The sequence below is a fragment of the Myotis myotis genome, unplaced genomic scaffold, assembly GCF_014108235.1.
Source record: "Myotis myotis isolate mMyoMyo1 unplaced genomic scaffold, mMyoMyo1.p scaffold_m19_p_23, whole genome shotgun sequence".
Taxonomy (NCBI): Eukaryota; Metazoa; Chordata; class Mammalia; order Chiroptera; family Vespertilionidae; genus Myotis; species Myotis myotis.
The window spans coordinates 686,522-709,894 of NW_023416328.1; the positions used below are offsets into that span (position 1 = coordinate 686,522).

At 53.6% G+C, this 23,373-nt stretch overlaps 2 protein-coding genes across 4 annotated transcripts; both read right to left on the reverse strand.

Moving 5' to 3' along the window:
- Positions 1-142: 142 nt before the first annotated feature.
- LOC118679197 (tubulin polyglutamylase TTLL13P-like) lies at positions 143-20,065 on the reverse strand. Of its 2 annotated transcripts, none has more exons than XM_036355647.1 (15): positions 19,964-20,065; positions 13,483-13,737; positions 12,817-12,857; positions 11,542-11,660; positions 9,801-9,931; positions 9,435-9,591; positions 8,926-9,069; positions 8,520-8,605; positions 8,022-8,253; positions 6,986-7,170; positions 4,319-4,504; positions 3,056-3,236; positions 2,593-2,769; positions 1,533-1,845; positions 143-923 (listed from the first exon to the last, which is right to left on the reverse strand). In XM_036355647.1, the coding sequence occupies exons 2-15, from the start codon at positions 13,725-13,727 to the stop codon at positions 667-669; spliced, it is 2,454 nt and encodes an 817-aa protein (XP_036211540.1). In that variant the 5' UTR covers positions 13,728-13,737; positions 19,964-20,065; the 3' UTR covers positions 143-666. The 2 variants fall into 2 exon arrangements, with proteins under 2 accessions (XP_036211540.1, XP_036211541.1); XM_036355648.1 differs by lacking the exon at positions 19,964-20,065 and adding an exon at positions 14,182-14,454.
- Positions 20,008-23,351, reverse strand: GDPGP1 (GDP-D-glucose phosphorylase 1). 2 transcript variants are annotated; one of them, XR_004975175.1, is made up of 3 exons: positions 22,868-23,351; positions 20,590-21,885; positions 20,008-20,094 (listed from the first exon to the last, which is right to left on the reverse strand). XR_004975175.1 is itself a non-coding variant. In XM_036355649.1 (2 exons), the coding sequence occupies exon 2, from the start codon at positions 21,875-21,877 to the stop codon at positions 20,702-20,704; it is 1,176 nt and encodes a 391-aa protein (XP_036211542.1). In that variant the 5' UTR covers positions 21,878-21,885; positions 22,868-23,351; the 3' UTR covers positions 20,585-20,701. The 2 variants fall into 2 exon arrangements, 1 of the variants encoding a protein (XP_036211542.1); XM_036355649.1 differs by lacking the exon at positions 20,008-20,094 and having other exon boundaries at positions 20,585-21,885.
- Between the last annotated feature and the right edge of the window lie 22 nt (positions 23,352-23,373).

Genomic DNA, 23,373 nt, shown 5'->3' on the forward strand with positions numbered 1-23,373 from the left:
AGGGGCGGGACCGGAAGTGGTAGGGCGGGACCGGAAGTGACGTCCAGGCGTTCCCCGCTTCCGGCAGAAGGCGGCCAATCTGGGCTGGAAGAGCTCTCCGGCCCACCCTTTCCGCTGTAAATAATGGGAGCGATTCCAGGGGACGCGGGAGTCCGAATGAGGTGAAGGACGCTTCTACAAAACTGCATAAATTTTAATAAAATGACGGGTTCACTTGCCAAGAGTCAACCCTTCGTCCCTACGGCAACCCAGGCCGGCCTGTTCCCCCCACGGCGGCGGGAAGGACCCGCCTCGGCGGTCCTCTGATGACGACAGCCCCCTGCCTTGGGCGCTCCGGTCCCGGCCGGACCCACGGTTCAGACCCGTCATCTAGCGACAGATCCAGGCTCAGGTTTGAAGGGCGGAGACGACGAGTGCCTGGCCGGCCCCGGCACCTCTTCCTTCACTTTTTAGTCTTTTTCTGATCCGAAAATAATCTTGGGGTATCGAAGAACTCCCGGTGTCTTAGGTTTGAGCCTGAGGCCGACGGGGCTCCTGGCCAAGGCTTTCCCAGCTCGAGCTCCGTGGCAGTCTTTGGCGAAAGAGCAATGGTTGAAGGCCCTCTGCCCCTGAGGGCCCCGGAGGGGGCTGTCCGGCGGCGGCGGGCGCGGGGCTCCCGCCCTGCCGTTACCTGGGGTGGCCGATGTCCAGCAGTGCGGTGGCGCTCTGCGTCAGGGGCGCGGAGGTAGGACAGAGGGGGAGGTCCTGGGCCTGGGCTGCTCTGTGTTCAGAATTTACCACGCAGGGCAAGGCGCACTCAGTCCACGGGCTACTTATCACGCTTTCCCGTTGCAGGAAATAGCCCTGCTTGGGGGTTAAAGAGGATGGCACTGATCCTGCCATGGCTCTGTTTATGGCTTCTAGCCTTCTGCTGGCCTGGCCTTCTGCAGTGGAAACATGGGGGGCCCCCTGAGTTGCTGCTACTCACAACTCCTTCCCATCTCTGTCGCCCAAGTACCAACACGGAGGCATGGCCGGCACCCGCCCGAGGCTTCCCTCCCGCGTCTGTACCCGCTGCACTGTCCCTGGTGTGTTTACGTGTCCATTTCCCCCTGCGGTGAGTGCGGGGGCTGTGTGTCTGCCATTTCTATCACCAGGCTCTAGCTCAGCGGTTCTCAACCTTCCTCATGCTGCGACCCTTTAATGCAGTTCCTCATGTTGTGACCCCCAATTTCATTGTTACAAATGGAACATAATTAAAGCATCGTGATGAATCACAAAAACAATATGTAATCATATATGTGTTTTCCGATGGTCTTAGGCGATCCCTGTGAAAGGGTCGTTCAACCCCCCCAAAGGGGTCGCGACCCACAGGTTGAGAACCGCTGCTCTAGCTAATACGTGGGAGGAGGTAAATACACGGGACCCCGGCCCCCCCCACTCCCACTCCGCTGCAAGTGCTATCTTCTATTTTGGGAGCATCCCCCGCTGTGATAGGTGCTGGTGGAAATGCACACAAGTCAGGGTGATCCAAGCTAGTGTTACATACTTACGGCTGTTCAGCCTGAATCTGGAAGTGGGAAAGCAGCGCCTCCCGGATTTCCTCAGTGACAAAGAGCAGGCGCCAAAGGTGGCTGGGTCTCTTGTCCAGTGGAAGGTCGTGGGCTGCAGGTAGCACCCAGACGGGTGCAGGAGTGCAGGGTTGCTTGGCAGTGGCCCTAGGATCCTGGGGATCAACTCGGGTTGGACTACGTGCAGGAAGTGAGGAGGGCCCTGCTCTTTGTAGGCCCCTCTCAGGAGGGCCAGTGGGAACAGACTCAGAGACGGCAGTTCTTGACTGCTCAGCCCGTCCTGGTGAGATCTAGGCTAGAGGAGAGAAGAAGCCTCTTACCACATTTCTTGTGAGGCTGGGGGGAGTGGTGGGAGAAATAGGGAACTGAGCCCTCGCTGGTGTGTCTCAGTGGATAGAGCAGCGGACTGAAGGGTCCTGGGTTCGAGTCCAGTCAGGGGCACGTGCCCAGGTTTCAGGCTCGATCCCCAGTAGGGGGCATGCAGGAGGCAGCCGATCAGTAATTCTCTCTCATCATTGATGTTTCTCTCTCCCTCTCCCTTCCTCTCTGAATCAATAAAAATGTATTTTTAAAAAAAGAAATAGGTAACTGGAAAATCTTCCAGGCCGTAGCCACTACGGAACCAGTTACTCAACAAAAACAGGACACACGGGGCTGCTCCTCGCCCAGGGAATAGTGAATGCGGCAGCTGCTTCGTTGCCCCAAGGCGTTACTACTTATCTCCCGCTAGAGCCACGGCACGGGCAGTGCCAGGGTGGAGCCACGGAGGGTGGGGTTATTGCCAGATGGGAATATAGAGACCCAGTCAGTCCCTTGTGAGAAGGTTGGGAGCGGCACTTGGCCGGATACCAGTGCTAAAATCAAGGGCGCCTGGGAGCGGACGTGAAAAGAACCAACAGACTCTTTCCTAAGGCCCAGCATACACTGCTTTCCCCGCCTGCACTGCCAGACACCGTCCCATCAGCCTCCTGGGCCGCAGCCGCCACCGTGAGCCGGGGCAGCCCTGGCCCCGCTCTGAGGGACGCTACGCAGAGCCCCTCACCCGGCACTCCGGTTTTCTCTGGCTCTGCTGGCCGGACTGCACGATGCTGGTGATCTGCTCGACGATCCCCAGGCTTCGGATGAGGTTCTCCCTCCGCAGCAGGGCGTTCAGCCGCTCCAGCTCCTCCTCCTCCACAATTTCCTGAGGCTGCATCGTGTCCAGGTGTCCTGGCAGCAGCTACAAGGCACATGGGAGACGCATGCAGGCTCTCCAGCGATGAGTCCCAAACCAGCAGCAAGTCGACTGCAGGACTCCTGCCCCCTCTACCGCCGTCATCCCTTCCCCTAACCCTCGTGCCGGGTCCCCTTTGCTACCCGTTCTCTCACGATCTGTTCCAAAAAGTCAGATTCAATGGACTCATTAGGAACTCCTCTCTCTCTCAAACGAGGAGGAGAGGACACCGGATCCCCTTCTCTAGTAGTTCCAACCCATTTTCCTGCAAGAGCCACGAAGCCCCCGACACCTTTTGCCCCCGTGTCCGGTTCCGGTACGCCAGGTGGGTGGCGAGGCGCTGGAACCGGGGCCTGGATCGCCTGTTCTCCCCTGCCGACTCCCCCGGGTTCTGCTCCTTGTTTTCCTTTGGCTTCTTAGAGTCTAAGACCTCCCGCTGCTTCTGCTTAAGGCGGAACTCTTCCCGTTGCTGCCTGACAAGATACAGCAGCTTCAGTCACTGGAGAAATTGTGGGGGGATGTGGGGGGGGGGGGATATGGGGATGGGAGAAGAGTAGGACATTATGGTCCGTTTGGGGACTGATGGGAGAGGAATATATGGAAGATGGGAAACCTATTAGACTGAATCAGGAAGACTGTTAGGATTTATAATCCCCTCCCTCTCGTCCCTCTAGCCGCGGTTCTCAACCTGTGGGTCGCGACCCCTTTGGCGGTCGAACGACCCTTTCACAGGGGTCCCCTAAGACCATCCTGCATATCAGATATTTACATGACGATTCATCACAGTAGCAACATGACCGTGATGAAGTAGCCACGAAAATAATTTTATGGTTGGGTTACAACATGAGGAACTGTATTTAAAGGGCCAGAAGGTTGAAAACCACTGTAACTAAACTGAATCAGGAAGACTGATAGGATTTATAATCCCCTGCCCCTCTTTCCTCTAGGGCCGTGGTCGGCAAACTGCGGCTCTTTGGCCCCTTGAGTGTGGCTCTTCCACAGAATACCATGTGCAGGCGCGCGTACAGTGCGAATGAAACTTCGTGGCCCATGTGCAGAAGTCGGTTTTCGGCCTGGGCGAGTCTATTTTGAAGAACTGTTGATATTTGGCTCTGTTGACTAATGAGTTTGCCGACCACTGTTCTAGGGCAGCGGTTCTCAACCTTCCTAATGCCGCGACCCTTTCATACAGTTCCTCATGTTGTGGTGACCCCCAACCACAAAATTATTTTCGTTGTTAGTTCATAACTGTCATGTTGCTACTGTTATGAATCGTCATGTAAATATCTGATATGCAGGATGTATTTTCATGGTTACAAATTGAACATAATGAAAGCATAGTGATTCATCACAAAAACAATATGTAATTATCTATGTGTTTCCCGATGGTCTTAGGCGACCCCTGTGAAAGGGTCGTTGGACCCCCAAAGGGGTCGTGACCCACAGGTTGAGAAACGCTGCTCTAGGGGCTGGCATCCTCTCCACCCCGCCGGGGAGCAGTTCCCCTGAAGGAGTTGCCCCACCCGCGTGGAGGGGGGCATGCCCAACGGAGTACCTGGCGCACTCCTCTCGGGCCTTGGAAGCCGCCGTCTCCTGGAAGAGGGAGCCGCTGTGCTTAAAGAAGGGCTCATACTTCTCCGTGTCAGGCCCAGGGTAGATCCGCCGGTACCCGCCAAGATGGGCGTCCTCGTAGCATTCCTGGTCCAGCAGTGCCGCCTGGGACAGCTCCGTTAGGACTCGCCTAAGAAAACGAAGCTCTGGGTGAGTGGGGAGGTCTGCGAGGAGGCGGGCCGACTGCGGCGTCATGGCCTTTGCCCTGCCCCTGCGGTGGCAGCTGCCAGCCCCTTCTGTGTGTGGTAATGAAAACGGGCTTGACTTAAGCTGGGTTTCTGATCACAGAAAAGCCAGAAGAGCAGAAAGAAGCTAGAAACTGCCCGTCGCATTAGGATGCAGTGAGCATGTCGGCCATGAGCACAGACTGAGGCAGGACCTCCTGAGTTTGAATCCTGGCTTTGCCACTGGGCAGGCCCTTCTTTTTTAAAACATGTTTTAATTTTTATTATTTTGTTTTATATTTTTATTGATTTCAGAGAGGAAGGGAGAGGGAGCGGGAGAGAGGGAAACATCAATGATGAGAGAGAATCATGGGTCAGCTGCCTCCTGCACACCACACACTGGGGATCTAGTCCACAACCTGGGCATGTGCCCTTGACTGGAATTGAACCAGGGACTCTTCAGTCTGCAGGCCAACACTCTCTCACTGAGCCACACCGGCCAGGGCGCCATACTCTTTATTTATTCCCTCCTGCCTTTCTTGTTTTAAATGGAATTGGGATCAGACAACAGCATTTGTAAATGGCTGCCTAATATTCTAGTGCACTAGAGCCCATTGCACGAAGATTCACGCAATAGGACTTCCTTTCCCTGGCTGCTGGCAGCGATTTTCCTCGGGCACCCGGGACCCAGGCCTTTGGTCTGGCTGCAGCGGAGAAGCCAAGCCTCTTCAGTCTTCAGTCTTGATTCGTCTTCAGTCTTTGCTCGGGCAGGAGCCTTCAGTCTTTGCTCCGTGCCTGCATATGCAAATTAGCCTGCCAGCTTTGTTAGGTTAATTTGCATGCTCATCCTGATTGGCTGGTGTGTGTAGTGGAATGACGACCAATTTACATCTCTTTTATTAGTGTAGATGATTGTACTTTTGTTTATTAAGTCCAAAGGTTTTCCGCCTTTTATCCCCATTGAAAGACACGGTTGATAAAGTCATGTGCACAATCCAATCCTGTGCGAATACCCAGGGCACATACAGTCACACTTGGCCTCCACTCACACAGACAGCTGAGTGCCTACTGTGTGCCAGGCCCCCAGGGTATTACGGCAAATCAAGTACACATGGACCCTGCATCTTGCAATGCAAGTGGGGAGGAGGGACGTATTTATTATAAGAAAAATCCTAATTCTACTCCAATTCATTTTTTACTGATTTTTCTTTTTTTGAGAGAGAGAGAGAGAGAGAGAGAAACATCGATTTGTTGTTCCACTTACCGATGCATTCATTGGTTGATTCTTGTGTGTGCCCTGAACGGGAATCCAACCCATAACCTTGGCCTATCAGGATGACGTTCTAACCAAGAGCTACCTGGCCAGGGACCATTCCTTTTTATGTATCATCAACAAACTGTGACTTAGTGTCGGCAACAAATGACCATGTTTGCAAACCGCCTTACAATTAAAATAATAGTGGGTGGGCAATATTGATTTAAACTGCCCCCTAAAAAACAAAATAAATGAACTGTCCCCTAATAGTGAATGACTTAACTGTTTTGTGTTTCATTACTATACACTTTCTCAGGAAATGGTTTCTAGAACTTTGTTAAAAAAAACAACAGCTGGCCAAAACCGGTTTGGCTCAGTGGATAGAGCGTCGGTCTGCGGACTGAGGGGTCCCGGGTTCGATTCCGGTCAGGGGCGTGTACCTTGGTTGCGGGCACATCCCCAGTGGGGAGTGTGCAGGAGGCAGCTGATCGATGTTTCTCTCTCATCGATGTTTCTAACTCTCTATCCCTCTCCCTTCCTCTCTGTAAAAAATCAATAAAATATATTTTAAAAAAAACAAAAACAAAAAACAACAGCAGCTAATCAAACCACGTAACGCTCCTTATAAGCTAATTATGAAATAGCTCTAACGTACACTGTTAAGCAGGGAACGTTATGCTCCTGTCTGGGCAGGAAAAGGAGAAAAACAACTTGCATAAGTACATGTACGTGCATTGAATGTTTGTGAAAATACACGCACGACCTGGGGAACACTGAGTAGCTGGAGGAGAAGGGCAGGAGACAGGCTGATCGCGGCATCTTTTGCACGTGAACATACTTGTCTGTGACAGGTGATGTATTACTTATGCAAAAATTGTTTTTAGTAGCTGATCAGCCCCGGGCTTTCATTCTCAGGAAAGTGATAACAAAGGAGACAAGTTACACAGCTTGCCCGGCGGGCGTGGCTCAGTGGTTGAGCGTTGACCTCTGAACCAGGAGGTCACAGTTCGATTCCTGGTGGGGGCACATGCCCGGGTTGCGGGTTCGATCCCCAGCATTGGGCATGCAAGCGGCAGCTGATCAGTGGTTCTCTCTCATCATTGATGTTTCTCTCCCTCTCCCTTCCTCTCTGAAATCAATAAAGTCCTATTTTAAAAATAAATAAAACAGACACCCCGGCCAGCTGGGGTACCTGGCCTCGCGTAGCTCTTGGTGGCAGTGGAAAAGCCGCACTTTGACTCGCCGCTTCTCTTCCTCCATCACCTTCCTCTTGTCGCAGCCCCGGAGGTTGGCGAGGATCATGGCATCTAAGAGGAGGGCATCCTTCACCTCCCGATCCAGGCGCGAGTCCGTGGTGAAGCTTGGAGAGTGGTTCACCTGCCAGGAGGAGCCGTTATCCGCCCCCTTCCTAGACGCCCTGAGCAGGTGGCCGCCTCTTGCAGGCCCAGCTGGGGTGGGGAGGGGTCTAGTAGGAGGGCTTAGGAAAGACATCTCCGCCAGTGGCCTCAGCCAAGGAAGCTGGATGCTCCGACTTCCCAGGCCACAGGACCTGCCACGGAGATCCCTCCAACACAGTGGTCGGCAAACTGCGGCTCTCGAGCCACATGAGGCTCTTTGGCCCCTTGAGTGTGGCTCTCCCACAAAATACCACGTGCGGGCGCGCACGTACACTGCGATTGAAATTTCGTGGCCCATGTGCAGAAGTCGGTTTTCGGCCTGGGCAAGTCTATTTTGAAGAAGTGGCGTTAGAGGAAGTGGGGGTACGTTCGCTGAGTCGACCCCTCAGATTGAGGACGTTTTTAGCAAAGGCCAGCTTAGGAGGACCCTAATGAAGTGAATAACAACATACCTACCTATATAGTTTAAGTTTAAAAACTGTGGCTCTCAAAAGAAATTTCAATCGTCGTACTGTTGATATTTGGCTCTGTTGACTAATGAGTTTGCCGACCACTGTCCTAACACACGGGCTGGTGAGAGCCAGACCGCCTGCCTGTGTAGATATCTTGTCCTTAAAGGCAAGGCTTACATGGGGAACACTTGGGACCCCAAACCTGGGTTCCTGTGGTGGAGGCAGAGGCCACCAAGATCTGAGTCAGCAGGTCCCAAGCACAGAGATCTTATCTCCTGTGCACTTCCTGCCCCCCCCCACCCCCGTTCTCTGTCCCCCCACCTGAGTGTCCTGTTGGGGGAGGCCTTTGGTTCTGGAAAGCCCAGGAGAGGGTCCTCACCTCCAGCAGCCAGGGCTTCAGCTTGTGGTCCAGGAGGATGTCAAAGCCGAGGATCTCGAAACAGGCACAGGTGCCTCCGCTCAGATGTTGGGGGAAGCAGGTGCGGTAGTTGTGGCGCAGGATCGAATGGGCCGAGATGATGGTTTTGATGATGATGTCCTCGATGTCCCCCCACATCTCTCGGGGGTCGTAGCTGTGTTCTCGCAACCAGGCATTGAGCGTCGACAGCTTCCTGCGAGGCCCAGTGCTCAGAGGAAGCAGGCTCCCCAGCGCTAACCCAACTCCGTGCCTCAGTCCCCGGTGCCTTAAAGGGGCGCTACCAGCGTGGAGCCGGGTTTGTGACGGGGGTGGGTCGGGGCCCCACGCGGTGGACGGGCACGGGACAAGGGTCTGTGGAGTTTTCCTGAGCCGTCGGCCTCCCGGGAGCCGGTCTGAGTTTCCTGCCTGGGCCGTGGAGACCGGGGCTAAGGGGCGGAGGAAGAAAACAGCGGGGAGTACCTCTTGCTGCCCACAGCATCGTCCTGGACGAAATTCTCGTTGTGTTTGTTGATGGCGTAGTTGGTCAGGTGCATGCAGACTTCATCCTGGGGGGAGAGCGCGGCCTGCGGTCAAGGTCGGGCCCTGCTTCTCTCGTCGCCTGCCCTTCGCTGCTTTGGAGCGCCCCGCCCCCTTACTCCTCCCCCCACTCCCCACCTCCAGCCACCCCAGGACTGCTCATCTCCTGTCCAGCTTCACTGAGGACTGTCCTGGCAGCCCCCCCGGGAAGAAGGGGTGCTGAGGCGCTCACTGGCTTCGTTCCTTGTTGTGGGTGAGGAGCCACGGGCGGCTCCAAAAAGACCCCAGCACAGAGCGGTGGGAAAGGGAAGGGTGCCGCCCTGCCCCCGGGCTGCCACCGGCCCCTTACCAGGTTGCTGTGGTTGGGCTCCACATAGGGCATGGTGGCAAAGCGGGCCAGGCCCTCCTCGTACATGAAGATCCGCAGCGGGTCGCAGGACGTGAGCAGGACGTAGATGCGCATGTCGAACTTGAAGCCGTCGATGAGGAAGGGCTGAGGGGGCGCAGACCCGCCGGGGAGAAACGACAGGGCTTTGAAGAGCTCGCTCAATGTCACACACACGGGCGTTTAATTTCCACAGTGACCACGTGACATAGCTACTGTGGTTATGCCCAATAACAAGTGAGAAGACTGAGGCACAGGCAGGGTAAGGCAGTCGCTTAAACCCAGGATATCTAAGAAGTGGAAAAATTCAGATTCCATGGCCTCCAAGATAAGGGGGGTGGAGGTGGGGGTAGCAGAGAGGGCAGGAGCTGGAAACTGGCTTCCTCCCTGGCTTTGGGAGAGACGGGGTACCCCAATGCTGGTGGCACCCCAATGCTGGTGGAGGGACCTGGTGGGCCCGAGGCGCCCTTCACCTTGGAGATGTACTGCTGGCAGATCATATGCTCTCCGATTTTGACCTCCCGGGGGTTTCGGGTGATGAAGATGCCCCGGCCCTGACAGCCACTGTCTGGCTTGCAGATGAACGTTCGGGTTTTCCGCTGACGACCACAGGCATGGAAGTCCCCGTAGCTATGGGCAGACGGGGCCGGTCAGAAGGTTCCTGTGCAACACGGCGGTCCCAGGGCCCCGTGGGCCCCTCCTGCCCTCCGGTCCACGCTCTTCCTGGAGCCCGCAGTCTCAGACCACTCCACTTCCATCCCGAGACGTTCAAGGTCATTCATCCGGAGTCTGGAGGGAACCTAGATGGCGAACCCTCCCCTCCCCAGGGTGGCACTCACTCTGCGGGCAGGCACCAGGTGCGGGGGAAGATGTTGTACTCCCGGGGGTAGATTTTCTGCATGCGCTTCAGGTTCCGGGCCAGCAGGTCTTTGCGGCAGATTTCCGTCATGCCAGGGAAGTGGTTGATTTTCTGAAACGGAGCGAATGAGTCAAACTACCCCCCAGAGCAAGCGGCTGTTCCTGGGGCCTGGGCATCCAGAAAGCAGTGGAGAAGGACTGGGAAGGTCCAGGTAGAAGTCAGTGCAGGTAAACACTACCTGACACCCCAAGGAGAAAACAGGAAGATCCCCTAAGGCAGGCGAGAAAACCCTCCTCGGCCTCTCCCCAAAACACGCATAACCCTGAGGTTAGCAAAGGAGGGGTAGTGAGCAGGGGCTAGACAAGATTTTGGTCCTTCTAGGCCAGTGGTTCTCAACCTGTGGGTCGCGACCCCTTTGGGGGTCGAACAACCCTTTCACAGGGGTCGCCTAAGACCATCGGAAAACACATACATAATTACATACTGTTTTTCTGATTCATCACTATGCTTTCATTATGTTCAATTGGTAACAATGAAAGTGGGGGTCACCACAACATGAGGAACTGCATTAAAGGGTCGCGGCACTAGGAAGGTTGAGAACCACTGACCCTTATAACATCCCTCAGACCACCGGGGACCAATCCTGTAAGAATAACTGGTGTGTAACAGCACAAAGCAAATGAGAAGACATTTCCGCAAAGAGAAAAGGAAATTAGGACCCAGCCCACGGCATGCACTGCCATGGCACCCCCAGAAGGCACGGCATTGCCCGGCAGCCCGCTGGAACCCTGCTACTGCCCCCCAGTGTAGGAGACAGCATCGCCACCGCTCTGAGCTCTCTCCCTGGCTCACCCAGTGATTGATTCCAGAGAGGAAGGGAGAGATAGAAACATCAATGATGAGAGAGAATCATGGACCGGCTGCCTCCTGCACGCCCCCCACTGGGGATCGAGCCCGTAACCCGGGCATGTGCCCTGACCAGGAATCGAACCGTGACCTCCTGGTTCACAGGTTGATGCTCCACCACTGAGCCACAAAATACCATGAAGACTTAATATTCTTCTTGAGAACCCTGACCCAACTTGCTTGGGGCTATGACTCTTTTTTTTAAAGTATATATTTTATTGATTTTTTTACAGAGAGGAAGGGAGAGGGATAGTTAGAAACATTGATGAGAGAGAAACATCGATCAGCTGCCTCCTGCACACCCCCCCCCACCCAATGGGGATGTGCCTGCAACCAAGGTACAGGCCCTTGACCGGAATCGAACCCGGGACCCTTCAGTCCACAGGCCGACGCTCCATCCACTGAGCCAAACCAGTTAGGGCCCCACACTGACTCTTGGTGGAGGTGGGATGCTAGGCTAAGCTGCTCGAGGCTGGCCCCTTCAGCTGGCTCGGAACTGAACGAGTCTTCCCCGGTGACGGTCACCTGCCCTGGAGGGGGCCAGTTGGGCACACAAGCCTCCAGGCCAACAGCAGATATTGAGACAGGATGTGCCCAGCGGACACTTCTTCACACAACACAAGTTCCAGAGACCCAAGAGGAGAGTATTTCCATTGGAGTGGAAGCCCCTGGCCTTGGCCTTTCCTGCCCTGAACAGGGGGATAGCCACAGAGTGACAGCCTTGGGTGCCTGGGCACAAGGCGGGGGGTCGGGGGGGGGGAGGTCATCATTCTGGGGCCACAGCCCCTTCAGGATCGTGGGTCAGGAGGTTGTACCTGAAACCTCTTCATGTCCATGACTCGTTCCAGGGACACAGAGCAGTCCGTCCAGTACACGTTCCACTCTTCGTCTTCCCCCACCTCCCTCAGGCCACACATTCGGGCTGCGCGCCGCACTGCGGAGGGAGGGAGGGAGGGAGGGAGGGAGGTCAGGGAGGCCCAGGCTGGGCTGGGTAAGGAACAGCCCTGACTGGAGAGCGGGTTGAAGAGGGGGGTGGTTCTTACCTCGGCTCTGCCCTTCAGTTGCCATGTGACAACTCCAAGTTCGTGAAGCTGTCGGGCCTTCCGCAGGCGGACAGAGAACACTAGAGTCTGGCTCTCTGCGCCTGTCACTCCCTCTCTCAACTAGGGCAGTTTCTACCGGCAAAGCTAGCCCTTGGTAGGGATCGCACCGGCACCTCACACGTTGGGGGGCCCCTTGCACAGAGGACAGTGGGGATAAGAGGGGAGAAAGAGATGGCTGACCCCGCTGGTGATTTTTAAAAATTGCTGAAGCCGCCTCAAGAGCTTCCTTGAAAAAAAATGGTTTTTGCCGAAACCGGTTTGGCTCAGTGGATGGAGCATCGGCCTGTGGACTGAGAGGTCCCGGGTTCGATTCCGGTCAGGGGCATGTGCCTGGGTTGTGGGCATATCCCCAGTGGGGGGTGTGCAGGAGGCAGCTGATCGATGTTTCTCTCTCATCGATGTTTCTAGCTCTCTATCTCTCTCCCTTCCTCTCTGTAAGGAGAATCAATAAAATATATTTTTAAAAAAATGGTTTTAACCTAGTCTCATCTCATCTCTGATAAAAACTGAAAATTGGCCCTAGCCGGTTTGGCTCAGTGGATAGAGTGTCAGCCTGCAGACTGAAGGGTCCTGGGTTTGATTCTGGTCAGGGCACATGGCCGGGTTGCAGGCTCGATCCCCAGTGTGGGGCGTGCAGGAGGCAGCCGATCCATGATTCCCTCTCATCATTGATGTTTCTATCCCTCTCTCCCTCTCCCTTCCTCTCTGAAATCAATAAAAATATATTTTAAAAAAACAAAACAAACTGAAAAAGGTGGGGGCAGTGGTGATATTCAGTCATTTTTTTTTCCATGCTAGCTATTTTTTTCACGTTAGATGCCCACTCTACTCCTGAGACTAACGGAACAGGGATATCTCAGCTGCGAGTGGCTGAGCCAGGGCGCTCCGTTACAGGCCACAGGCCAGACTAACAAGGTCCAGGGGCTGGGAGCCTGACTGGGGGGGACCATCCCCTGAGTGAAAGTGACAGCAGAGCCGGGCGCTTACCACTCTCATATCTGCAGTTGGTCAGGTTGATGGCCAGGGCTCTGGGAGGGAGGAAGAGCAGCAATCAGGCACAAGGGGAGAGAAGGGCGGGCCCCTGGCTGCCAGGTGCTCAGCTGAGACACACCCAACAAGTCCGCAATGCAGTTCATTTCCCCCAGAAGCCCCTTGAGGACCAAGATGACATAAACAGGCTGAAATTCTACACTAAGACACCCCCATGGTTCTGAATTTTGGTGGGGTTTTTTTTGTTGTACCAAAAGATTAGCGAAGCTCCCGTATTCCCTGACATCTTTCCCAGGCTAACGGGAAGACCTTGGGGGGGAAAAAAAAAAGCTAAGGTAGCCCAGCTGTGGTGGCTCAGTGGTTTGAGCATCCATCGTCCCATGGACCATGAGGTTCTGGGTTTGATTCCTGGTCGGGGCACAGGCCTGGGTTTCGGGCTCAATCCCCAGTGGGGTGTGTGCAGGAGGCAGCCAATCAATGATTCTCTCTCAATATTGATGTTTCCATCTCTCTCTCCCTTCCTCTCTGAAATCAATAAAAATATATTTAAAAAACACACACAAAACAAATAAAGGGAAGACCTTGGGTCCCAAGCCCAACTGCAAAGGGAAGCTGGGGGTGATTGTGGAGCCGGGCAGCTGAGGGGGTGCAGGGAACTGTTACCTGCATCTCCGCCTTCTCTTTCTTCTCCCGACCTCTAAGTCATCTAAGGCAGCCGGGGTTAAGACTATTTGGGGGATTTTCGTGGCCACAATGGATAAGGCGACCCCAGTGTCAGCCTTGGAGAGCGTCTGCTGAGCAGGGTTCGGAGAGATGGCAGCTTCCCCATCGTCGCACTCCTCCTCGGACTCTTCTTCTTCAACAGAGTCTTCCTCTGATTCGCTGGTCTTAGAGGGACTTGGCTCCATCCTTGAGATTCTGGGGGGGCAGGGGCGGGGATGAAATATACACAGGCTCCCCTCCAGGCCTGGAGGGGTGCACCCTGAGGACCTTCCTGGTGTGAGAAGGGAAGGCGGCTGCCCCTCCCCTGCAAAACGGGCAGTTTCCAAGGAGGCAGGGCGGGTCCTGGGACGCCCATGAGATGCTGGGCTGGCTGGCAAGCCCCAGTCACCCAAGGTCAGGCCACACAACACGCTGGGGGGCAGCAGGATCTGAACGGAGCTGGCAGGGACCATGCCGAAGCTGCTTTCGTTTTTGAATGGGAAGGGGGATGACTGGAGGAGGGGGGCTTCGCTTTTAAAATAGAGGGCCCCTAGGCCGGCCTCAGTTTCTCCACGTGTACACCCTGGGGCCAGGCACCCGCTAGCTAAGGCCTCTTAGGTGCTGACAGCAGAGGAGGAGCCCCCTGTGGACTCTGCCCACCCGGAGTTCGGAGGAGAGCGGAGGGACTGATGAGTCCACTCCTAGTGGCCCGGGACGGGACTCGGCTGGTCGCTCATGTCCACCCTTCCTTCCCTGGGCATTGCTGGGCCTCAGGGACGGCCTCCTGGTTCCTTCCACGGGACTTGCCGTCCCCACTGATCACAAGGGGGAGCCCGTTCCCCACGGGGTTCACTCTTAGTTGCGAGATCCCCGCGGTGGTGGCTCCTTCCGCAAGCTGGCTGCCACCGCCCTCTGTCGCCATGGACACGAGTGACCCCCATTGGAGCAGCGTTCTGGGGGCGGGGCCTCCCGAGAACCACACCCACTCGGCGGAGCGTTCCGAGGCCATCTTGTGCACTGGGGAAAGGGGGGGGCGGGGCTGGCCGGAAGTGGAAGGGCACCTAGCTGAGGCCCTCTTCCTGTGGCAGCTGACAGACTGCATCATGGGACTTGTAGTCCTTTGGCTTCAATGCCAGTAGGCTCTACCCGACTCCCACCCTTTCTTGAACCACCAGGCTAAGCGCAGAATTTGGCCAACTCTGTCAGGTAGACACATCTGCTTGCCTTTGTTACAATTTTTTAAAATATATATTTTATTGATTTTTTTACAGAGAGGAAGGGAGAGGGATAGAGAGTTAGAAACATTGATGAGAGAGAAACATTGACCAGCTGCCTCCTGCACACTCCCTACTGGGGATGTGCCGGCAACCAAGGCACATGCCCTTGACCGGAATTGAACCTGGGACCCTTCAGTCCGCAGGCCGATGCTCTATCCACTGAGCCAAACTGGTTAGGGATATATATATATATATATATATATATATATATATATATATATATATATACACACACACACACACACACACATATATAACATATATATATATATATTTTTTTTAAAATATATTTTATTCATTTTTTACAGAGAGGAAGGGAGATAGAGAGTTAGAAACATCGATGAGAGAGAAACATCGATCAGCTGCCTCCTGCACATCCCCCACTGGGGATATGCCCGCAACCCAGGTACATGCCCTTGACCGGAATCGAACCCGGGACCCTTCAGTCCGCAGGCCGACGCTCTATCCACTGAGCCAAACCGGTTTCGGCATATATATATATTTTTTAATAACCATGCCTGAGCAGTCTCTGCACCTGGTGGGTCAAACTCAATTAGCACGCATGCCCTCAAGTGCCTTATCAGACTGCCCCTTCACTTTATCTGATTCTGATGGCCACTTCCACCAAACTCTGCTCACCTTACAATTATCCTATGTGGTTCAATCTAGAGGACACTTTGAAAATTTCCCTCCTTTAGCCCTGGCCAGGTAGCTCACTTGGTTAGTGTATTCCTAACATCCCAAGATGGTGGTTCCATCCCCGGTCAGCGCACATACAAGAATCAACCAATGGATGCATAAATAAGTGGAACAACTCAATGTTTTTCTCCCTCTCTCAAAAAAACCCAATAAATTTAAAAAATTAAAATTTCCCTCCTTTAAAGAGACATAGACATTTTTCTGATTCACACTCTCCTTTTTTTTTTGTTAATCCTAACATGAAGATATTTTTCCATTGATTTTTTAAAATATATTTTATTAATTTTTTTTTACAGAGAAGAAGGGAGAAGGATAGAGAGTTAGAAACATTGATGAGAGAGAAACATCGATCAGCTGCCTCCTGCACACTCCCCACTGGGGATGTGCCTGCAACCAAGGTATGTGCCCTTGACTGGAATCGAACCTGGGACCCTTCAGTCCACAGGCTGATGCTCTATCCATTGAGCCAAATCGGTTAGGGCTCCATTGATTTTTAGAGAGAGTGGAAGAGAGAGGGAAAAACGGAAATATCGCCAAAACCGGTTTGGCTCAGTGGATAGAACGTCGGCCTGCGGACTGAGGGGTCCCAGGTTCGATTCCGGTCAGGGGCATGTACCTGGGTTGCGGGCACATCCCCAGTGGGGAGTGTGCAGGAGGCAGCGGATCGATGTTTCTCTTTCATCGATGTTTCTAACTCTCTATCTCTCTCCCTTCCTCTCTGTAAAAAATCAATAAAATATAAAAATAAAACAAAAAAACCCGGAAATATCGATGTGAGAAAAACACATCTATTGGTTGCTTCCTGAACACACCCCGACCAGGGGTAGGGAAGCTGTAACCAAGGTACGTGCCCTTGACCTGCTCTTGACCGGAATCAAACCCAGGACCCTTCAGTCTCGGGGCCGACGCTCTGTCCACTGAGCCAAACCAGCCAGGGCTGACTCACAGACTTCTTGATCTTTCTTCAGCATATGACACTCTCAAGTACCCTCTCCTTGAAATGCTTTGGAGTCCTTTGCCTTCCAGGACACATTTTTTTAAAATTTTTAATATGTTTTTATACATTTCAGAGAGAGGAAGGAAGAGGGAGAAGTAGAAACATGAATGATGAGATGCCGGAAGCCGGTCTATCCTTGCTGCTTGACACAGTCGCTGCAGGAAAGAAACATCTGCACAGCATATGTTCCAAGGGACCTGGCGTATATAGCATACTGTTCTTAATATGTTTGCTCTCCTTAGCGCTGTGTGTTTTAACCAAGGTCACCTCTCCAAGAAAGGTTGTTTCCCCAGGTAGGGATTATTCCCTGAAGTTACGGAGGGGATAAAACCCCTTAACTAAGTGCCAGGCGGGTAGTTAATCACTTTAACTACAAACAATCATGCTTAAGCTACATAATCTTTACTCCCTGGAATGGAGATAAGAAACGCCCTAACCTTTGCAATAGAAATTGACAGGATTAAAATCAACTGGTATAAATACAGATGTAACAAGACAATAAACACCAGAACTTGGCTGGAGATCAAAACCAGAACTTGGCTAGAGATCCTGGCTAGGCTGCTGATCAACTGAACGCTGTCTCTGTGTCATTCCTTCTTCGCCCACTCTGTCCACACCTTTGGGGACCCCTGGACCTGCTGGGGTTGGACCCCAGCAATGAGAGAGAATCACTGATAGGCTGCCTCCTACACACCCTCTACTAGAGATCAAGCCCACAACCCGGGCATGTGCCCTGGCCAGCATCGAACCATGACCTCCTGCCTGGTTCATGGGTGATGCTCATCCACTGAGCCATACCAGTGAGGCTCATTTTTTTTCTTCTTTTGACAAATATTTAGTATTCCAAGTGCTGTTCTAGGACCTGAACCATCATTTCTTGCCTGAATTTCCACCATTCACCAACCTCTTAATTGGACTCCCTGATTCTATTCATCCATCCATCCATCCATCCATCCATCCATCCATCCAATACAGCTAAAGCAGTGGTCGCCAACCTTTCAGACCTCATGGACCGCCAGTGGTCCGCGGACCACCGGTTGGCAACTGCTGAGCTAAAGTATTCTTTTTTAAAAAAAACAAAATATATTTTATTGATTTTTTTACAGAGAGGAAGGGAGAGGGATAGAGAGCTAGAAACATTGATGAGAGAAAAACATCGATCAGCCGCCCCCTGCACACCCCCTACAGGGGATGTGCCCACAACCAAGGTACATGCCCTTGACCGGAATCGAACCTGGGACCCTTCAGTCTGCAGGCTGACGCTCTATCCACTGAGCCAAACCGGTTAGGACTAAAGTATTCTTCCTAAAATGCAAATGTTACTCCCCCTTTGAAAACTCTTCAGGGTTTCCCATTCGATCAAATCCAAAACGTCTTAGTACATGAGGCCCTTCATCAATAAGCAAGCAAAGAGGTAGAGAGGCCCCCATCGGATCAGCCCTTCCTACTACTCTCATAGCCCAGGGCTCTGAGAACAAAGGGTCCCCGAAGTATTCCATCCTCAAGATTTGAAAAAGCTTCACTCTAAATCCCATTCTTGCCCGGCCAGTGTGGCTCAGTGGTTGAGCGTCGACCTATGAACCTGGAGGTCACGGTTTGATTCCCAGTCAGGGCTTATGCCTGGGTTGCGGGCTCGATACCCATGGTAGGGCATACAGGAGGGAGCCAATCAATGATATTCTCTCATCATTGATGTTTATTTCTCTGCCCCCTCCCCTTCCTCTCTGAAATCAATAAAAACATATTTAAAAAAAAAAATAAATTCTTGCCCTAGCTGGCTTGGCTCTGTGGATAGAGCGTCAGCCTGCGGACTGAAGGGTCATGGGTTTGATTCCGGGCAAGGGCATATGCCTGGGTTGTGGGCTTGATTCCCACTAGGGGGCGTGCAGAAGGCAGCCAATCGATTCTCTCTCATCATTGATGTTTCTATCTCCCTCTCCCTTCCTCTCTGAAATCAATAAAAATATATTTTTTAAAAATTCCATTCTTGAGAACTCACAAAGTATATAAATGGCTGAGAAGTAGAACCATAAAGGAAACCTTTCCCCCCTTTTTTATGGAAAAGCCTATTTGGGCCAGAGAAGGCTTTCCTCCGAACATTAGTCCCAGGGAATAAGTGGGAAAATCTGCTATCTGGGCTCATCACCTTGGACACAAAATCCACTTTGCTATAATGGTCATCTGCAACTCTTCAGAGAGTGAACAAGCAAAATAAAGTGAAGCCTGTACACGCAGAGGGTTTCAGAAAGAGGCACTGAGCTAAAATGACAGCAAAGTGCCAAAAAAACGAGGGCGACCCAAATTTTTGGTGGAAATTTAAATGTTCAACATATTAATGGGAACATTTACATTTGTTATAATGTTTTTCTTTCTTTTTTTAAAAAAATATATTTTATTGATTTTTTACAGAGAGGAAGGGGGAGGGATAAAGAGTTAAAAACATCGATCAGCTGCCTCCTGCACACCCCCCACTGGGGATGTGCCCGCAACCAAGGTACATGCCCTTGACCGGAATCGAACCCGGGACCTTTCAGTCCGCAGGCCGACGCTCTATCCACTGAGCCAAACAGGTTAGGCTGTTACAATGTTTTTCTTCTGAGATGGGCGGTAGTACATAGTCTGCCTTATCCCAATGAGACTATAATATCTTTTGGGACTCAGACCTCTAAAATTCTTTCCTAGAGGCCTGGCCATAGAGAGCAAACCCCGTGGGGACCTGAGCCTCAGGTCCGGGCCAGGGAGCTGTTAAGGAGAGCCGCGGTGACGGGAGCCGCTACCTGGAGAGACAGTCACAAGTGCTTGGTCCCAGCTCAGCTTCTGGTGTCCGCCTGCCTGTGCTGCAGCCCCGACTCCACCACTGATGAGCTAGGTGACCTCAGACAAGTTACTACATCTCTGCCCATCTCCATCTCTTCATTGGTTAAATGGAGGTATTAAGAGAAGCTGTACCTTGCCCTAACCCCACGGTCGGCAAACCGCGGCTCGCGAGCCACATGCGGCTCTTGGGCCCCTTGAGTGTGGCTTTTCCACAAAATACCACGAGCGGGCACGCATGTACAGTGCGATTGAAACTTCGTGGCCCATGCGCAGAAGTCAGTATTTTGTGGAAGAGCCACACTCAAGGGGCCAAAGAGCCGCATGTGGCTCGAGAGCTGCGGTTTGCCGAGCCGCAGTTTGCCGACCACTGCCCTAACCGGTTTGGCTCAGTAGATAGAGCGTCGGCCTGCAGGCCGAAGGGTCCCAAGTTCCATTCTGGTCAAGGGCACGTACCTCGGTTGCAGGCTCCTCCCCGGCCCGGGCCCTGGACAGGGCGTGTGCAGGAGGCAACCAATCGATGTGATTCTCTCACATCGACGTTTCTCTCTGTCTTTCCCTCTCTCTTCCATTCTCTCTAAAAGATCAATGGGAAAATATCCTCGGGTGAGGATTAACAATAAATAAATAAATAAATAAAAAAGAGAAGCTGTACCTTTAAAGCTGTGAGTACCACTTGTTTTCACACTAGACGAAGTATGGGAAGAGTACTCATCTGTGTTTGTTAGGGCTGGAGGAAAATTCCAGGTAGCCAGGCAGGTGAAGAATGTGCTAGAAGGAGGGCATCTGGATGGAGCAGGGCCCAATGCAGGGAGAGATGAAGAAATAAAACTCAGTGGTAGGCAAAGGGGGAACAAGAAGGGGGGAGGGCACATGCCAGAGGTACATAAACAATCACTTTTGTAAGACTTGATATGAAAGGAAAAGTCCATAAAGAGCCGAAACCGGTTTGGCTCAGTGGATAGAGCGTCGGCCTGCGGACTGAAGGGTCCCGGGTTCGATTCCGGTCAGGGGCATGTACCTGGGTTGCGGGCACATCCCCAGTGGGGGATGTGCAGGAGGCGGCTGATCGATGTTTCTCTCTCATCGATGTTTCTAACTCTCTCTTTCCCTTCCTCTCTGTAAAAAATGAATAAAATATATTAAAAAAAAAAAAAAGTCCATAAAGAAACTCGGGAGTACCTAACTCTTGTGCATGCCCCCTTCCCTACAACAGGCTGGGCATCCCTGGGGCTTGCCCAGGAAGAAAGGTAAGAAGCAGATACATCCCCGACGACTCACTCATTCGGTTTATTCCAAGGGATCCCCTCTTGAAAGAGACCATGTTTATCAGTTCTCGCTCCCTCCTCTGAGCCTAAGACCCGGTGAGAGAGCAGTGATGGCAATGCCCTAATTATTGCTCCTCCTGGGCTGTCAAGGCCACCAGTGCTGCCCGGACCTCTTCTGCCTGCGCTGGGGGCAGCAGACAGTCCTGAATGAGGGCCAGCGCGGCCGCCTCCGTCAGGCTGCTGAAGTCCTGGGGCGTTTTCACAGGGAGGTGCCCGGCCAGCTCGCAAAGGGCAACATTGAAGGCCTCTTGCTCCTTCACCCCAAAGCTGGACTTCCGGGCCCAGAGGATCACCCGGACCCCTGTGAGCGCTGAGGAAAAGGAAGTCTGTCCAGGTGGTGCGCCCCGGGTCACGAACAGGTTGTGTGCAATCTCACGGGCAGTCAGATAGTCCGTGGCTCGACACACCCTGCTTATCAAGGCTTCTAAGTCCGGGCCTGGCCCGCTGGTGTAAAAGAGGAAGCCGGGAGCTGGGACAGCCTGCAGCAGGTGCAAACGGCCCCCAGGGTCCAGGGGCTCACTGGGTGCCCCCTCCACGGGCAGCCTGTGGGGCAGGTAATAGCCGTGCAGGTGGAGGTGGTTGACGGAGGCCAGGCCGCCCAGGCTGTTGAAGCCGACGCGAAAACCCGGGTGTGAGCTCAGCAGCACGGCCTCCAGCCCGGCCCGGAGTGCACCCGGCAGCAGGCGCTGGGGGAGTCCCCGGGCGGGCTCGGGCACCAGCAGCACGTGGCCCCACTCCAGGGGGCTCACGTTGATCATCACGAGGATATCCTCTTGCTGGAGGACCCCCTCTTGCTGGAGAACCCCCGGGGGATCCGGCTCCCGGCGCAAACGGAAGAGGACTTCTCCCGGCCGGATTTTGTTGAAGTTAAACTCTTCGGGGTCAAAGGCCTGCCTGACGCTCCTGATGTTCTGGGGGCGCCTCCTCTGCACCCCTCGTTCCACATTCAGCTGAGCCACGAAGCCCATGGAACCAGGGAGCATCCGGGTCTGCAGCTCCCCCAGGCGGTAGCGGAACAGCCCCAGCTCCATCCGCTGTCTCCAGGCAGAGCAGAGCGCCGAGTCAAAACGAGACAGAGGCAGGGTGTCCGGGAGGCTGGGCGCGGTCCTGGGCCACTGAATCGCTTCCCGGGAGAGTTCCTTCTGTCCAAAGACAAAGTCAGGGATGCTGTGCTCTTCCCAGTCCTCCCTGTTTGGAGGGAGCAGGTAGGAAGTTTCGCTTGAACCAGCTGAATCCGCCATGGGCCGGCCTGAAACAAACGTAAGAGGGGGGAAAAACACATGATGCTACCCCATTTCCAGAGACTTTATTTTTATTTTCAAATAACCTTTACTTGTCCTTCTGGTTACAAAAGTCATATAAACCTTTGGTCAAATATTTTGAAATACAGAAATTACTCATGATCCTGTAGACGAGCATATATTTTTGCTGAATTAAAAATCCAAATAGCCAACCGGCGTAACTCAGTGGGTTTAGCATCAACCAATGAACCAGGAGGTCAAGGTTCGATTCCCAGTCAGGGCACATGACTGAGATCCTGGGGATGAAGCCCTGAACCTAGGCATGTGCCCTTGACGGGAATCGAACCTGGGACCTTCCAGTCCACAGGCCGACGCTCTATCCATTGAGCCAAGCCAGCCGGGGCGATCACATTGAGTGCTGGGCAAACTATAGTCACTCCGTAAACATTTACTCAACCAAGGCCACGTATCAGGTCCTGGCGCGCATGCCTCTCTCTCCTAGCTCACGGGGCTTACAGTCTAGTGGGGGAAGCAGACATCACCCGAGTAACTATAAATTGCAAGCAAGATACATGCCGCGCAGGAGAAGCATCGGGAACTCGGCAAGTGTAAGACAAACTCCTGATCCAGTCCAGGGACTCAGGAAAGGCCTCCGTGAGGGTAAGCCGGAAGAGGAACTGCGTGCCCACGGTGGCCAACACACAGAGGCCCTGAGGAGTCGGCAGGGAGAAGCTGAAGTCAGATTACAGGGGCGCGCGTTTTTGTTTGTTTGTTTTTAATTAGCACCCTCACATTTAGACTTTAAAGATCGGCAAGCAGATTAAATGAGAAGAATCCAGAATTAATCCCCACAAGTGCACCTGTCAGTGATACCTCCGCAAAACGAAAGAAATAACCTCCCTTCCACCTCCTCCTCTCAGCAGCTTGGAATCCTCACCCTTTGGCACAGCGCAGTTTCATTCATTCGTGCATTGGTACAGGGGAACCTACCTTGCAGGGCTGTTGCAAAAATCGAAGTCACTCCGCACAGCGTTTGGCATCCGGCGGGTGTCAGGACACAGCCTCACAGGCAGTAAGTTGCCGGGTACGTCTGCAGAGGCGACCTGGGGGCTGCAACACGTGAGGCGGGGGCCGGGTGGTGACGTCAGGATGCAAAAGCCGTCCTCAGGCACAGGGGCAGCCGGCGGCCAATGGCTACTCAGAGAGCTTCCAGGCCCCCCTGGCCCCAGACTTCCCTGCTGCCCTTTACCCGACCTCACCCGAGGCCGCCGCCGCCCACCGCAGGCGAGGAGGACGCTCGGCGCGATGGACCCTCAGCTACTGCAGCCAGAGCAGCGAGGACGCGGTGCCCTTCGCGCATGCGCAGCCCGCGCGCACGCACGCGGCGTGGCCCGCCCCGTCCGCCCCCGGAGGCGGGGGCTGTGGTCTGGCCACGCCCCTAACCACGCCCCCAGCTCGCCAGGGACCGCCCAGAGCCGGGAGCCGGCCCCGCGGGG

Coding starts and splice junctions, on each gene's coding strand:
- LOC118679197 (XM_036355647.1), bottom strand. CDS start 13,727: ATGGAGCCAAGTCCCTCTAAGACCAGCGAATCAGAGGAAGACTCTGTT. Junction 9,932..11,541: donor TGGACATGAAGAGGTTTCAG/GTACAACCTCCT, acceptor GCTCCGTTTCAG/AAAATCAACCACTTCCCTGG. Junction 9,070..9,434: donor GCCAGCAGTACATCTCCAAG/GTGAAGGGCGCC, acceptor GCGCCCCCTCAG/CCCTTCCTCATCGACGGCTT.
- GDPGP1 (XM_036355649.1), bottom strand. CDS start 21,877: ATGGCGGATTCAGCTGGTTCAAGCGAAACTTCCTACCTGCTCCCTCCA.